A 15,368-nucleotide genomic window follows, 5' to 3' on the forward strand; every position below is an offset into this window, starting at 1 on the left:
GGCTCGACGAGGCCCTGGGCAACCTGGTCTAGTTGGGGGTGTCCCTGCTGACTGCGGGGGGGGCGGACTAGATGGCCTTTGGAGGTCCCTTCCGGCCTGGGCAATTCTATGATTCTATGATTCTATAAATGCAAGTGTGGCTGAAGGAGTGGTGTCTGCTCAGAGCCTAGAAATGTTGCTAAACTGAAGTGCTGTTCTTGCATCGCGACAGGGAGCATCTTGCTTGCTACGTAGGATACCCTCACTTCAACACTCTCTACACATTAAGGAGGATTAATTAGGCTCAAAATACAGTGTGTCTTGGCAACATTGCTGGGCTTTGTGTTGTTAAAGCAGACTTTTTTTCTCAGTAGTAGCTGGTCCAGGAGTTTCTCACAGCCCATGCCTTTCAGGATAAACAAGCAATGCTTGGTTTGTCCACTTGCTTTTTCTTTTTTTTTTTCCTTCTCCACAACCTCCCAGTGAGGAGGAAACGTTATGGGGAGGAATTCTTCCTGGTTGTGGTATACTAGCAGGCCTCTAGCACTTTCAACCTTGCAGTTTTCTGACTGCTGTTTTTTAAACTCCCCTAAAAGGATGTTGTTGCACGTGTGTTCAACAGTGCCAGGGACAGCCACGGTGGATTTTAAGGTCGGTGGCTCCAGTTATACCATAAAGAAGGTGAGGGCAGGGCAGGAGGACCTCTCCTACCTGCTAAGAGTCCTAGTCCCACCAGGACTCCCTCCCCCAGGAGGGAGAGACCAAAGGAGTAAAAGTAAGTGAACAATCAGATGTATTCTTCAACTGAATGCCCTTGAAGTTTATGCTCAGTAATCTCTGAACTAGTGTGGTCACTTGACCCAGAGGGCTTTTTTGTATCATGCTCCTCCTGCTATGCTATCCATGAATGCCAAACCCTCTGGCATGCAAGATGTAAATCCTTTGGGATTGAACTTGAAGGCTTCGTGAGAGGACAGCTTGACCAACTTCATTAGTATCAAAATGCATTCCCTTTCCTTCAGCTGACGTGACTTCCCACTGCAGCACTGAGAACGGTGTCCTGGATAGGAAGGTGCACCAGCTAATATGTATTTACCGTGCTGAAACTCCTATCACTAAGACTTTCTCTGGATATTACACAAACACTGATTACAGGGGAGTAGAGAATCTCGAGTCTGAAGTTGCTTTTAAGCTTATTCTTTTTATCTTTTAAGTGGCGTTCAGGTTTTCCTTGTAATTATTGGCATATTCAGTACTTTGGTCAAATCAGACTCGTAGCTCAGCAAATTTCTAATATCCACAGATGGGAAAAATACTGATTGCAAGCTGTTAAAGCCATCCTCCCTGGAAGACTAGTTGTTGGTTTGTTTCAAATAGTAGAAGCAAAACCTTTTTTTTTTTCAGGATGATCAGTTTCAGGTACGTAAAGCAAGTCATCTTCTACAGCAGGTCCTTATGGTGCTAGGAAATGAATGGCAGCAGGCATACAGGGAAGGTGTATGGGAAGACCTACTTCACCTACCACCTAGAGAGGATATGAGCATGGGGTTTGGTAGCTCTTCAAAAGCTTTTATATCCAGATAATCTGGACATACAAATGCATAAACACGTAGGCATACACAATATCTACAAATGTAGATATTTATCCATAGGTAAGTGTTTAGTCCTTTTCCAACTCATAATTCTTACATTTCAGTGTTGACAAAGCCTCTTGTTTTGGGGAATTATCAGTCTCAACTCAGCTGTTTAATTTTGAACTTATCTTGTTCTTGTGTTTAAAAAAAAATCTGATTGACACTTCCAAGCTATCCTTTCTGTACCACTCATTATTTATATGCGCCTGTCCTGCTCCAAGATTCTCACTCTTTCTGTGGAGGGGAGGTTTTCTCCTTCTTTCTTGATTGCAGACTGCTAGCTAGTGAGACACCAGACCAAAGAGAAGAGAAGAAAGGGGAATTCTCTCCTTGTAGGCAATGACTAAAACAGATTGTTGTTTCTAGTGGTGACAGAAATAGGCAATCAGGTTCTCAGTTTAGCCACTCTGCACATTTTGGTCAGAGAAGGAAAAATCTGTTGAAAGGTGCTAAACTCAATGTGTTCATGTGAGAAGTTTCTTCCTGTTTTCCCTGCAGTAAGGACCCTTGTACCGTTCTTTTTTTTTCCCCAAAAAACCTGCAGGGTGTTGTTGACGTTGCTGTAGTTTGAATTAACTTCAGGTGTATTTACGGAGCTGGTGAGGTCTGGATCACTGGGCAGAAGACTACTCTTTAGCCCTGAGAAGACTACATAAAAAGCACCCTTCAACAGTTGCCTACCACTTCCAGGAGCGCTCCCTTCTTTTCCCATTAATTCATTTGCATTCACTGCTGCTCCTGTATGCCAATTAGCTTTAATTTCTACTATACACACTGACATCAATGGCCAATGAGAACAGTGCGTAGCAGGGTTTTTAGTGTGCCTATAAACTACAGAAAATTGTCCTTGGACAAACTCCTGCTTTTAGACTGGCTGACAACAATAGACATGGTTAAGTTCAGGCTAAGACCCATTAAACATAATTACTACCACAGGGTAAAAGTTTAATTGTGCTAAATTTTAAATCTGCATAGTCTATGCTTATTTACAAGCTGGCTAGGTCTTCCTGTTACATAAGGGGGAGTAAATCTGTACTTTAAAATTGTTGCCTTTTTTCACCTCCCTTTGAAGTTAAAAAATGGGTTTTTTAGAAGAAGCAAAACAACTTCTGAAACGGAAACCTTTCTGTATTTCCAGCTTCTTTTATGCCAATGGCGCCAAGCTGGTAAGTAGATGCTGAGCATCTTCTGATAGATTTTTTTCTAATGCACTTCAAGTTTGTGTGCATGAATCTGTGAGTGAGTATTGCATCTGTTACGAAGGTGTCTGGGGGACAGAATGCCGATCAGTTTGTTCTTGTGGGGTTATTTTAAATTTAACCACAGATGGGGCTCGGGGTGGAAGATTTTCCTCCTGCTCCTTGTCTTCTCTCCCTCCTCCAGCAACGTTAAGCTCCCCACCTCAGAAAGTTTCAGCCCAAGTAGCTTCTGGGTAAGTAGGTATCAGAGGTGGCAGGTTTTTTACAAGCAAACACAAAAGGCAGAAATCTGTGTTCATTTCGCTTTTTCTTCCAGCAGATTAAAAAAAAATAATAATAATCATGTTCACTGAGCTACAAGTTACAGCGTATTTTTAGAAGCATGGTGAATATACAGGGCTCTAAATCACTCCCTGAAAAGCAGATTAAAATTAGGAAGTGCTAGAATAAGTGTGAAATGTTCATCTGTTGGGAAAGGGAGGGTATGGAGGACTGTGAAACTTGATAGAAGAGAAAAAGATTAGCACACTGACTAGCTGGAAGCTACGTTTATGTAGACATTAGACGGCAACACGATTTCAGCTGGACAGAACATAAGCTTCAGATCTTATGCAAACAGTCAAAGCTGTTTAACAATTGGTTTACCCCCAAAACCCCTGAAAGGAGACAGGTGAATACGATGCCAAATACATTTTTCATGTTTCTTAAGCTAACTGTTTAAATAGTTAAGTGAACATCTGTCCAAATTTCCCCATCATTTCCATTTAGAAAAGTCTCCTATTTGAAGGCTGAAGAAAAGCGCCTGCTTAACAATGCAAATGGTGCTGTCTGGGGCCCCTTTATTTTGTTTAATCTAGATTGAGCTCCACACAACTGTGATGCTAATGAATAATGGATATTTTATACTTGTGCATGTAGCAGCGCTGGGCACAGAGCAAATCTAGGATTAACCTCCCACTTTCCCTGCCTAACACGTATTGGACTCATTTTTTGAGTTTGCTGTGACTTGGGTACTCTAAAAAACGGATGCCTGGTTTTATGGAAAATGGCAAAACCCCGACAAAAGCTGTCAGGTTTTGCTGTGCCCAAGTGTGGTACCATAGAAGGGGGCAGCTACGTTGGGGGAGGGAGGGAGGGAAGGAGGGATGTCTGTATTAATGGCTTGATTTGTGAGCGGGTGCTGAATGAGAGCCAGGGTGTCTCAGGGTGGAGACCTGTATGCTTTTCAGTGCCACGTTATTTCAGTCCTGTCTGCTGGCATTAGGCAGCCAAACCATGTGCTCAGCTGCCTGCCCTGCCTGCCTGGGGGGGCAGGAGCCAGCCAGAGCCCCCTCGCAGGGAGAAAGGGGCTGCCCCGTTACCGATTACATGGTCTGAGTTTGCCAGTGCAAACCTCATGGCTGGGATTTTGCTCTGCCCTTCAGCCCTGATGTGATGGATCTTAGGGGAAGAAATGTCAGTACTGGACATTAGGAAACAATTCTGGACATTAGGAAACAATTCTGGCATTAGGAAACAATTCTTCACAGAGAGAGTGGTCGGGCGTTGGAATAGGCTGCCCAGGGAGGTGGTTGAGTCCCCACCCCTGGCTGTGTTTAAGAACCGTTTAGATGTGGTGTTGGGGGATATGGTGTAGGGGAGAACTTTAGAGTAGGGTAGATGGTTGGACTCGATGATCCCGAGGGTCTCTTCCAGCCTAGATGATTCTGTGATTCTGCTTTTCTGTCCTGCCCCATTACAACACACGTGTTTCCATTTGGTTTGCGTTGTTTAACTTTCAGGGACAAGGTAGTGCTGCTTCTTCATGGGAAGTCTTGGGGTTTTCCAGCCAGGCATAATGAAGGACCACTGATACCACTTCTCACGAAACACAAGGGTGGCCTTTTTTTATATCTGGAGAGCAGGCTGACTGCGGCAGCACGGTGCTGTGGGCGGCTGGGAGAGTTGCGTGGAGGTTTCTATAACATTGCTGGGCGTTTTAATTCACAATTACTGGCCGGCAATAATTAGTATGGATTAGCTTGGCAAATTGCAGGTTTAGAAATTGGTTATAGATTTTCCCGATGCTTCTCATCCTGCCTGTTGTGGAATCAGCCAGAACCAATGGCTCTGAAATGAGCCCGAATCTGTCTGGGGGCAGCGAGGCGTTGCGTGCGCAGTGCTCAGGGTCAGCAGGAGCTGTGCCTCTGGAGGCTCGCCGCCCCAAGAATACAATTTTTATAATCTCCTAAGCAAAGTAACGTAACCACACACGTGTTGACCGCAGTCTCAGGTGAAACTTGGTTTTGTCGGCCTGGTGATTTGTGTCCCGGTGGGTTCGTGCGAGCGGCCTGCTGCCCCTGGCGCCCGCAGGCCTCTGCGGGGACGTCTTGGAGAAGGAGGCCGGGGGAAGGATCACAGAATCATAGAATGGTTTGGGTTGGAAGGGACCTCAAAGATCACGAGTTCCAACCCCCCTGCCATGGGCAGGGACACCTCCCACTAGAGCAGGTTGCTCAAGGCCCCATCCAGCCTGGCCTTGAACCCCTCCAGGGATGGGGCAGCCACAGCTTCTCTGGGCAACCTGTTCCAGTGTCTCACCACCCTCAGAGTAAAAAATTTCTTCCTGAGATCTAATCTGAATCTTTTTTCTTCCAATTTAAAACCGTTTCCCCTTGTCCTATCATTACACCTCCTGGCAAAGAGTCCCTCCCCAGCTCTTCTATAGGCACCCTTCAGGTATTGAAAGGCCGCTCTAAGGTCTCCCCGGAGCCTTCTCTTCTCCAGGCTGAACAATCCCATGCCGCGGTCTTGGTTGAGTCCCCCGGCGGGAGCTGTAACAGCAGCAGACATCTGGGGAGACAGATAGTGAAAGCCAAGATGAAAATGGCAAAGCTTCCAGTGCTGAAGGGCTGTCCTGGAGGACAGGGGAGCTGAAGTGGAACGGCTGAGCATACTGTTCGGGCCTGGGTGGAAGGGCTTAGCTGGCTCCCGGGAGGGACGGGGAGGTGGGAGGAGGGCTTGCTCTCCGAGATGCCTTGCAAAATGCTGTTGAGAAATTGTCCTTTTTTAGCTTTAAACAGCAGGTAAGCGAGGTTCTTCCTGAATTATATGATGGCAGTGCCGGCCAGGGTTGGCAAAGCTGGCAGGTCTTCTCCATCTCACCACGAGAGGTGGCCAGCTTGCCTCCCTCCATGAGGTTGTGGGTGAGCACAGACGGGGCAAGCACATGCCGAGGAGGACGAGCAGCTCCGGGCACCTACCCCACCACTGCAGAGAGGCAGATAGATAGTTTTTGACTGAAATTTTGTGTGCGAGAGGTGGCCAGCCTGCCTCCCTCCACGAGGTTGTGGGTGAGCACAGACGGGGCAAGCACATGCCGAGGAGGACGAGCAGCTCCGGGCACCTACCCCACTGCTGCAGAGAAGGCAGATAGTTTTTGACTGAAATTTTGTGAGCCCCAAAATAGTGCTCCAAGTGTTTAATGCTTTTGTCCATTAGACAGCAAATTAGCCCTAGGCTCGCAAAACCAAATGAAGTTTCGTCTCGACAATCGGAGCCTGCTCACCAGGCAGTTTTATCCCAAGTTCCTGCACACTGGTTGGTCAGCGAAATGGAGACTGCAACTTCTATTTATTGGTGCAATACAGTATTTGATACTGCTAATTACACTTAATTAGTCCTTCCACCATTTAATTAAAATGGCTTCTAATGATTGTGCTTCTTTGGCAGGCTCTTTGGTACCACCGGGAATTGTGCTGCCTGCAGTAAACTGATCCCTGCCTTTGAGATGGTGATGAGGGCCAGAGATAATGTTTACCATTTGGACTGCTTTGCCTGTCAGCTCTGCAACCAGCGGTGAGGACACGGTTATTATACACACAAACACAAACTAATTTATACCTTTGCCTGCAAAATAGGGGGGGAAACGTTTGATCCACGCTACCTGTCGGGGGCTCACAGCCTGCTGGCGTGGCTTGGGCTGGGTTATTAGGCTGACCCGGGGGATGCATGTGAGTACCTGTAGCCCCTTTACTGCAAATCCCCTTGGAGCTGGTGGGAGTTGGGGGGGAAAAGAGGGGGGGCACACAGACTGCAGATCTGGCCACGGTTGTACACGGCACAGCTGCTGCTGAATAAAACAAACTGCTTCAGCATCCTTTCAGGATCTACCCTCTTTGCAGAACGCAGATGATGGAGACTGGACCTTCTCCGGCAAACTGAGGTTATTTTGCTTAAATCAGGTTTCTGACAGGCTCAAAACTAGGGACAATAAAGAAGGAAGAGGAAGAGAAGGGATGGGATGGAGAAAAACGCTCTAAATAAGCCCTTTCCACCGCTAGGAACAAATCCCTTTAGTTGTTGTGTAATTAACAGAGGATCTTGGTGGTGTAATTCTGAGTGGGGCTTGTCTATTTCTGCTGGGTTTTACCCAGTGGAAAATGCACATCAAGGAGTATAATAAAGGGTCATGCAAAAAGTTTTCACTTTGGCTACCTGTAGCCAGCTGATTCTGGGAGGGCTGTGAAAAATCTTCCCAGCACCCTGTTTGTTGGTCATTGTAGGCAGAATGGAAGCCCCCAGAGACAGACGTGATACAGTGTCACCTTCTAATGCATCTATCCACCTTGTCTAAGGCAGGCCTGAAAGTGCTTGTTCTTGCTGCTTGCTTAGTTGGGCTGTAGTGACTGCCCAGGGCCCAAGGGCTGTGCTGGGGCTCCTCTTCTGGCCTTGTGATTGAAGGAAGAAATTAGGAGGCAATGCTTCATCCCACGTGAAGGCATGAGAGAGATGACAAAACTTGTGGGAAGATGGAGAACCCAATTCTCTGAAAGTCCAGCTAAAAGCCTAACTTACAAATTCATTGCTCGCCCAAGAACAGACTTCACAGTGGGATTTCTAATGAAGTAGTCATACACCGTGCACGTGTGGATGCAAGCCCCTGCCACCTTTCCCACTAAACTCAGGAGACCATGCAAACTGGGGTCTGATTCTCCTTCCGTGCCCTCTGGCAGTGGCTCAGTATAGGGAGATGAACGGGGTTGTGGCTGTTTGGTGCCACAGTGTGGAAGAGGAGAATGGGGTGAGCTGTTTGTAGCTCAGGTGGCTTTACTCATTCAGGTTATTGAAGGCTGAGGCGGTGTCTGTTCAAGGTAGAAAACTCTGCTATTAATATTGGAGGAGCCCACTGGCGCGGTGGCAGCGCCGAGGCGGCAGTGACATCTAGTGGCTCCCAGCCTTGAGCTCTTTTCTGGAAGCCACGCTAAGTTTTTTTGGTTGCCCAGTCTTGTTTTGCCACTCTTTACCATGCTCCTGCGGCAGCTGTGATTCCCGCTCGGCAGCATGCGACTGTTTGCAGAGCTGATAGGAGACAGAATCACAGAATCACAGAATCTTCTAGGTTGGAAGGGACCTTAAAGATCATCTTGTCCAACCGTCAACCTGACTGACAAAAACAGACACCGCACAACAAACAAGGAGCATCATCACTAAACCATACCTCCCAGCACTACATCAACCTGTCTTTTGAACACCTCCAGGGATGGGGCCTCAACCACCTCCCTGGGCAGCCCCTTCCAATGGCTGATAACCCTTTCAGTGACGGTCTGCTTTCACACAGCTGAAGGTGCTGGTTGGTTGTGGGGTTTGTCTCCAGACTCAGAAGGGTTTCAGGGTGCTGCCAGGCTCAGCCCTCAGGCTCGGCTTTCTTCAGCCTGCCCAGGGAGGGGGTGCTCCCAAAATCCACACCGATAACAGGGTTAGAGCATCTCGCATGTCCCTTCTGGCAGAGGTGAGTGGTGGCTCTGGGCTGCACAGGCAGGAGTGCTGGGTTGGCCCTGGAGTCCATAGGATGAGTATTTGTCATTAAACCCCTACTTTACCCTAGCTCCTCTCACAAAAAAGTCTTAGTACCGCCTGACTTTCATTTTCAGGAATTTCACTGCATTTCACTGAATTTTTAGAGTTGGAAGGGACCATAGAGATCATCTAGTCCAACTCCCCTGCTGAAGCAGGATTGCCTAGAGCTAGAGCATGTTACTCAGGAGCATCCAGGCGGGGCTTGAAAATCTCCAGAGAAGGGGACTCCACACCCTCCCTGGGCAGCCTGTTCCAGGGCTCTGTCACCCTCACCGTGAAAAAGTTTTTCCTCATATTCAAGTGGAGCCCTTTATGTTCCAACTTGTGCCCGTTGCCCCTTGTCCTCTCACTGGCAACTACTGAGAAGAGTCTGGTTCCCTCCTCCCTCAGCCCGCCCTTGAGATACTTGTCGGCATTAATAAGGTCTCCCCTCAGCCTTCTCTTCTCCAGACTAAAGAATCCCAGCTCTCTCAGTCTTTCTCCATAAGGGAGATGCTCCAATCCTTGAATCATCTTTGTAGCCCTTTTAAATTTCACCTTTTATTGCAAAGGCTCCAAAGCACTTTGCTCTCTCTCTCCCTTCTGCAATTGCTAACTCTGTCACTGCACTCAGTGCAAAGTGTGGTCCCACTCTGCCCTTAAAACAGCCTCCCTGTGCTGTGGGTGCCTGGCAGGAGAGCGCAGGTAATCCCCCATTCTGGCAGAGTCACGCTTTGATGCACAGGGGATTTGCCCAGTTTGGGGGGGAGCTGAGTTTTTTCTGAAAGATGGGCTGAGCTACGTGTAGATTGCAGCCTTCTGATCTCAGCCAAAAATAACAAACTTTTATGACTTATCCCCTAGAGATTTTGGCCTGAACGGGCAGAGTGGCAGTGCTGCTGTAACAGATGACATTGGAAGCTGGACCAAGAACAATGAGTTTAAGTAACGCTAAAGACAGAATTGCAGAGCTGAATGCCAAAACTGGTTTCTGAATCGGAAACCCCATTTGAAACTGCACCTCGTTCTTCAGCTATGAAAAGATTTGATTGTGAAGACCTTTCTGTAGTTCTCTTCCAGCTTACTTGCCCTTCTATAGCGAGACTCTCTCTGTGCAGCGCGTTAAATCCATCACAGCAAAATCTCCAATATTTTCACTGAGTATGCAGTGTTTTCATTAGCTCCAAAACATCAGGTTTGCAGCAAGTCCTGTAATGCTACTCAGCCTACTGTGCTTAAAACTGTTATAAGGTCAACGTTGCCTTGTCACAATACTGAATAAAAGTTGGCCACGGCTGTAACCGGCTGATAGGTCAGTATTACGAGGGTTGCAGGAAATCCAGCTGCTTGTGCTCCCATTATCTAAAATGTGGTTTTGCTTGGAAGAAAATAATAGAAATGATGAAAGAAACCCCATAGAAATGGCAGGGTAGGTTCAGCACCTGTTCCTTGCTGGAACTTGATGAGCTGCCTTGTCACAATACTGAATAAAAGTTGGCCACGGCTGTAACCGGCTGATAGGTCAGTATTACGAGGGTTGCAGGAAATCCAGCTGCTTGTGCTCCCATTATCTAAAATGTGGTTTTGCTTGGAAGAAAATAATAGAAATGATGAAAGAAACCCCATAGAAATGGCAGGGTAGGTTCAGCACCTGTTCCTTGCTGGAACTTGATGAGCTGTTTGAGCTCTGTGACAGCCCTGCTCTGAGCCAGGGGCCGGCAGTGCGGTACCATGTCTCGCTCCCAAGAGAGCTGAGGGCTGGGACACGTGGGGCTGCCTCTGAAGCCATCCCAAGAGATCCTCCGTCTCTAGTTGGGATGCATCAGCTGAAGAGATGCCAGTTTACTGCTGGGTTTGCAGAACGGGCAGGTAGAAAGAAATAGTCGCCTTTCCCGTGAATCAAGGCTTTCTTCCCAAACTTCTCTCTCCAACTCCCTGAAAGGAGGGCGTAGGTTTGAGCTCTGTGACAGCCCTGCTCTGAGCCAGGGGCCGGCAGTGCGGTACCATGTCTCGCTCCCAAGAGAGCTGAGGGCTGGGACACGTGGGGCTGCCTCTGAAGCCATCCCAAGAGATCCTCCGTCTCTAGTTGGGATGCATCAGCTGAAGAGATGCCAGTTTACTGCTGGGTTTGCAGAACGGGCAGGTAGAAAGAAATAGTCGCCTTTCCCGTGAATCAAGGCTTTCTTCCCAAACTTCTCTCTCCAACTCCCTGAAAGGAGGGCGTAGCCAGGGATGGTCGGTCTCTTCTCCCAAGGAACAGGCAACAGGACAAGAGGAAATGGCCTCAAGTTGCACCAGGGGAGGTTCAGATTGGATATTAGGAAAAATGTTCACACCGAAAGGGTTCTTAAGCCTTGGGCAGTGGTTGAGGCACTATCCCTGGAGGTATTCAAAAGACGGGTTGACATGGTGCTTAGTGACATGGTTTAGTGATGTTTTTTATCAGAGTTAGGTTGATGGTTGGACTAGATGATCTTAAAGGTCCCTTCCAACCTGGACAATTCTATGATTCTGTGATTCGCAGGGTCTCAGGGTGCCCCTGCTCTGCATTTTTGTTCCCATGTGCTCACACACACACACTGCCCACAGCTCCCTAGGTCTCTAACTCCTCTTTTGGCTCCTCTAGACCCAAACCAGGTTTGGCATGAGACAGCTGTTGGGGGTGCTGGTGGCAAGAGTAATTTTTGCATTTCTCCTCCTGGAGATTAATATTGTACTTAAGGTAGGGATAAGTAGCGAAAAGCAAACAGCTGTGTCTGTTATTTATAGTGAGTAAACCTACTGGTGGGGAAGATGGTGTTAAGGAGTGTGTGTGCAATACAGTTTTTTAGCATAAAAGCCATTAACTTAAATTGATATTAATTTTTAGCTTTTTAATGTACAAAAAAAAAAGGTTGAATTTCAGGACTACTAAGGCATGTGCCACAGAGGGAAGATGATGGACGGTCTCCAGTGAAACCATATAAAGTGAGAACCAATGCCCGGTTCTCTCTGTACTGACTTGGCAAATTAATCAGCTTATTTGCAGGTGTCCAGTTGGAGAAAACTTGTGCCCATGTCAGACCTAGAAAGGGGCTCTAAAATGATCGATGCTGTTGCTGTAGCCAAAAACATTCCAATTTATGGAGATGTTCAGCCCAAAGCTGCCTAAGTTACAAATATAGAAAGCGTTTTTGACAAGGAGTAGGTGATGTCTCTGCCAAAGCTCTGCCTGGGAGCAGAGGAAATGGGCATTTGAGGTCTGCTAAGTCTCCTGAGGATGGGGGTCATCTCCACGGATCTTCCTTCAAAGCCCAGAGGCTGGTACCTACCTGTTCCTCTGGGTTCAGAGCTGCCTTTTGGCACAGGGGCTGGGGTGATTCTCTGCTTTAGGGACCTGGGGCTGATTTAAGACTCTGCCACTGGGGCAGGGAGGCACAGCCCTGAGCTCTGGTCTGTCATTGCCCTGCTTTCGTGATGGACAAAAACCAGCCCCTGAATTGGGTGCAAAGAGCGTTATTTGTTATCTTAAGAAGTTAAGATTAGCTTCTGATTCTTGAGCAAGCAGGCAGGGTGGAAAAAGCTATTGGCTGTCAATTCACACCTTTCAGATCTTATATGTGGAACTTTTTTGACCTTAATGGTCAAATAAAATTGTTAAATATCACAAGCCTCTCTGTCAACTTCAAGACAAACAGAACAATTTACATGGTATATAGAGAGCAGTGCCCTTCGCTCAATGAAGATAAAGGTTAGGAGTCCAGCCACCAGGAAATTTCTGTTTATTGTTCCGCACGGTACACAAGGGGGTGAGGAAGGACTTAATAGCCAGTCCTTGCCTGGAAATTAGTGTAAATACTGCCTCACCCGAGGGAACCGTGGAAATGTGGATACCAGCAAAAACTTCAAATAGTCTCTGTGTAATATCACCCGTTTGATTTCCCAGCTGCAGATCGGACACCTCTCATCTGCAGGGACAAATCCTTTAGCTGCTCCTGCTGCTGGCTCCAGACCCGGCAGAGACCAGCAGCTGCTTTTCTTTTTCCCAAGCTGTTTTGTACAACTGTGGCCTGGGAGTCGAGCATCGTCGTGCCAGGAAAAGGGATGGCAAAATCCAGGGGTGTGTGCAGGGAAAGGGAGCCAGGGAGAAGCCTGCAGGATTTCCTGGGCACCTGGGTATCAAACTCTGGTCCCCAGAGTCACAGAATCACAGAATCAATCTTCTAGGTTGGAAGGGACCTTAAAGATCATCTTGTCCAACCGTCAACCTGACTGACAAAAATAGACACCCACACAACAAACAAGGAGCATCATCACTAAACCAGACCTCCCAGCACTACATCAACCTGTCTTTTGAACACCTCCAGGGATGGTGCCTCCACCACCTCCCTGGGCAGCCCATTCCAATGCCTGAGGTCACCGTCAGACCCAAAGTGTCTCACATCCCATCCTGTTCTAACCTCTGGTCATACTTACACCTATGACTTCATTTTATCTTCCAGGTTCTGTGTGGGAGACAAATTTTTCCTGAAGAACAACATGATCTTGTGTCAGATGGACTATGAGGAAGGGCAGCTGAACGGGAGCTTCGAGTCCCAGGTCCAATAACAAACCCTGCTCTGCTTGAAGCACTGTGGGATGGGCGCCCGGCCGCGCCAGCAGCGAGGGCGCCTGTCAGCTTGCCTGCAATATTTTTTTAATTCTTGGTCCAGAGAGGACTATATACATTGTAGTACTTTTTCCCCCCCAACACAAAGCAGTTACAATTTTAGATGTACAGTTGTGCCTGCTTAGCTGAGCACTGCATTGCCTGTATGTTTGTGAGTTTTTGGGGTCTGGGGGAGGGCTCTGTACAGTCTGTTTTCTGTATATAAACTGGAACATTTATTTTATGAAAAATGTAATGCAATTTTATTACTGGTGTGAATTAAAAATTATGAATGTTTCCTGGTCGTCCTTGCTGTGGTTTGTTCCCCGTGTGGTGAAAGCCTGTATTTCCTGTGCTTGGCGTTGAGCAGACTGTTAGAAATATATATTAGAAATATATATTAGAAATATATATTAGAAATACACTCGTCTCTGGAAGCTGCAGGAATAAGGGCAGGGGCAGGAGGTCACACACACGGACTGGGGGAATTTCACTGAATTTTAGAGTTGGAAGGGACCATAGAGATCATCTAGTCCAACTCCCCTGCTGAAGCAGGATTGCCTAGAGCATGTTACTCAGGAGCATCCAGGCAGGGCTTGAAAATCTTGAAGAAGAAGAAATGCTTGAACCATGTGGGGACCTGTCTCCCAAGACCTGCTGCGTGGGAGGAGAGGAGCTGTGGGTGGGTGATGGCTGGGAGCTGTTGGTGTCACCAACAGGTCCCACCAAGGCTGCTGTGCAGTGCTGAGCTGCTGGCTGAGCATCGCCGCGCTCTTCACCTCCATGAATTTTAGACAGAGTGTTTCCACCACCAGGAGAGCTTGTTGGCCAGCTGATATGGTGTCTCCAGTCTGGGCTGTGAGGAACAGGCTCCCTCCAGCCCAGCCAACAGGTGCCCGGGTATGGATCAGAATGTTAATTTCAAGGCTTTCATAGGCAGTGGGGCTTTCCTGCGGGGCATCACTTGGCCAGCTGATGTTGGGGCTCGACCACAACTGGGGGCTGACGCAGAACCCCTTTCTGCTGCCCTCTGTTTACACGGTGCCAGGTGCTTCAACCTCCCTTGTAATGAAAGTGATGGGATTCAAAGCATCTCCCATGGAAAGGCTCTGAACCGTGTTCCTGCTGCGATGCTTTGTGCAATGATTTTCAAGGTTATGCAATTCAGGTGCAACCCGCTGGACTGTACCGAACACGCTGCTTTGTAGTGTGAGTGTCACTTTAATACACTGCACCAGTAGCTGTAAAGGATGGCTGCAATTCCATTCATTTTGTCTTCTTGCTTTTTTCTTAGATTTACCCCACTTTCCTCTAATAAGTAGACACTGGGTACTTTTTTCTGAGGTGACTTCGTCAGTTACTCGTTCTGGGTCATGTGTGTGTTCTCTGAATTTTAATAAACAGGCTGGATTGATGGGCTGAGGCCAATGGGATGAGGTTCAACAAGGCAAGTGTCAGGTCCTGCCCTTGGGTGACACCAACCCCCTGCAGCGCTACAGGCTGGGGGCAGAGTGGCTGGAGCTGCCTGGCTGAAAAGGACCTGGGGGTGTTGGTCGCCTGTCGGCTGAACAGGAGCCAGCAGTGTGCCCAGGTGGCCAAGAAGGCCAACAGCATCCTGGCCTGTGTCAGGAACAGCGTGGGGAGTAGGACCCGAGAGGTGACCATCCTCCTTTACTGGGCAATGGTGAGGCAACATGGCAGTGTTGTGTCCAGTTTTTGGACCCCCACTACAAAAAAAGACATTGAGGTGCTGGAGAGGATCCAGAGAAGGGCAACGAAGCTGGTGAGGAATTTGGAGAGTAAGTCTTGTGAGGAGAGGCTGAGGGAGCTGGGGGTGTTCAGCCTGGAAAAAAGGAGGCTGAGGGGAGACCTTATTGCTCTCTCCAACTCCCTGAAAGGAGGGTGTAGAGAGGTGGGGGTCGATCTCTTCTCCCAAGTCACAGGTGATAGGACAAGAGGAAATGGCTTCAAGTTGCACCAGGAGAGGTTCAGATAGGATATTGGGAAAAAATTTTACACTGGAAAGGTTATTAAGCATTGGAATGGGCTGCCCAGGGAGGTGGTTGAGGCACCATCCCTGGAGGTATTCAAAAGGCAGGTTGATGTAGTGCT

The 15,368-nt window shown here is 47.9% G+C and overlaps 1 protein-coding gene across 4 annotated transcripts in view; it reads left to right on the forward strand.

Annotated features, from left to right (window-relative positions):
• The window catches only part of LMO1 (LIM domain only 1), a 103,870-nt gene extending 90,311 nt beyond the window's left edge, over positions 1 to 13,559 (forward strand). For 3 of the 4 annotated variants that reach the window (XM_014954855.1, XM_014954853.1, XM_014954854.1), the window contains 2 exons: positions 6,524 to 6,649; positions 13,111 to 13,559. In XM_014954855.1, coding sequence (XP_014810341.1) covers positions 6,524 to 6,649; positions 13,111 to 13,216 — 232 coding nt within the window. In that variant the 3' untranslated portion in view covers positions 13,217 to 13,559. The remainder of the gene's footprint in view (positions 1 to 6,523; positions 6,650 to 13,110) is intronic. The other variant, XM_014954852.1, reaches the window with a different exon arrangement.
• The last annotated feature ends 1,809 nt before the right edge of the window (positions 13,560 to 15,368 follow it).

The sequence above is a fragment of the Calidris pugnax genome, unplaced genomic scaffold (assembly GCF_001431845.1).
Source record: "Calidris pugnax isolate Ruff unplaced genomic scaffold, ASM143184v1 scaffold186, whole genome shotgun sequence".
NCBI classification, from domain to species: domain Eukaryota; kingdom Metazoa; phylum Chordata; class Aves; order Charadriiformes; family Scolopacidae; genus Calidris; species Calidris pugnax.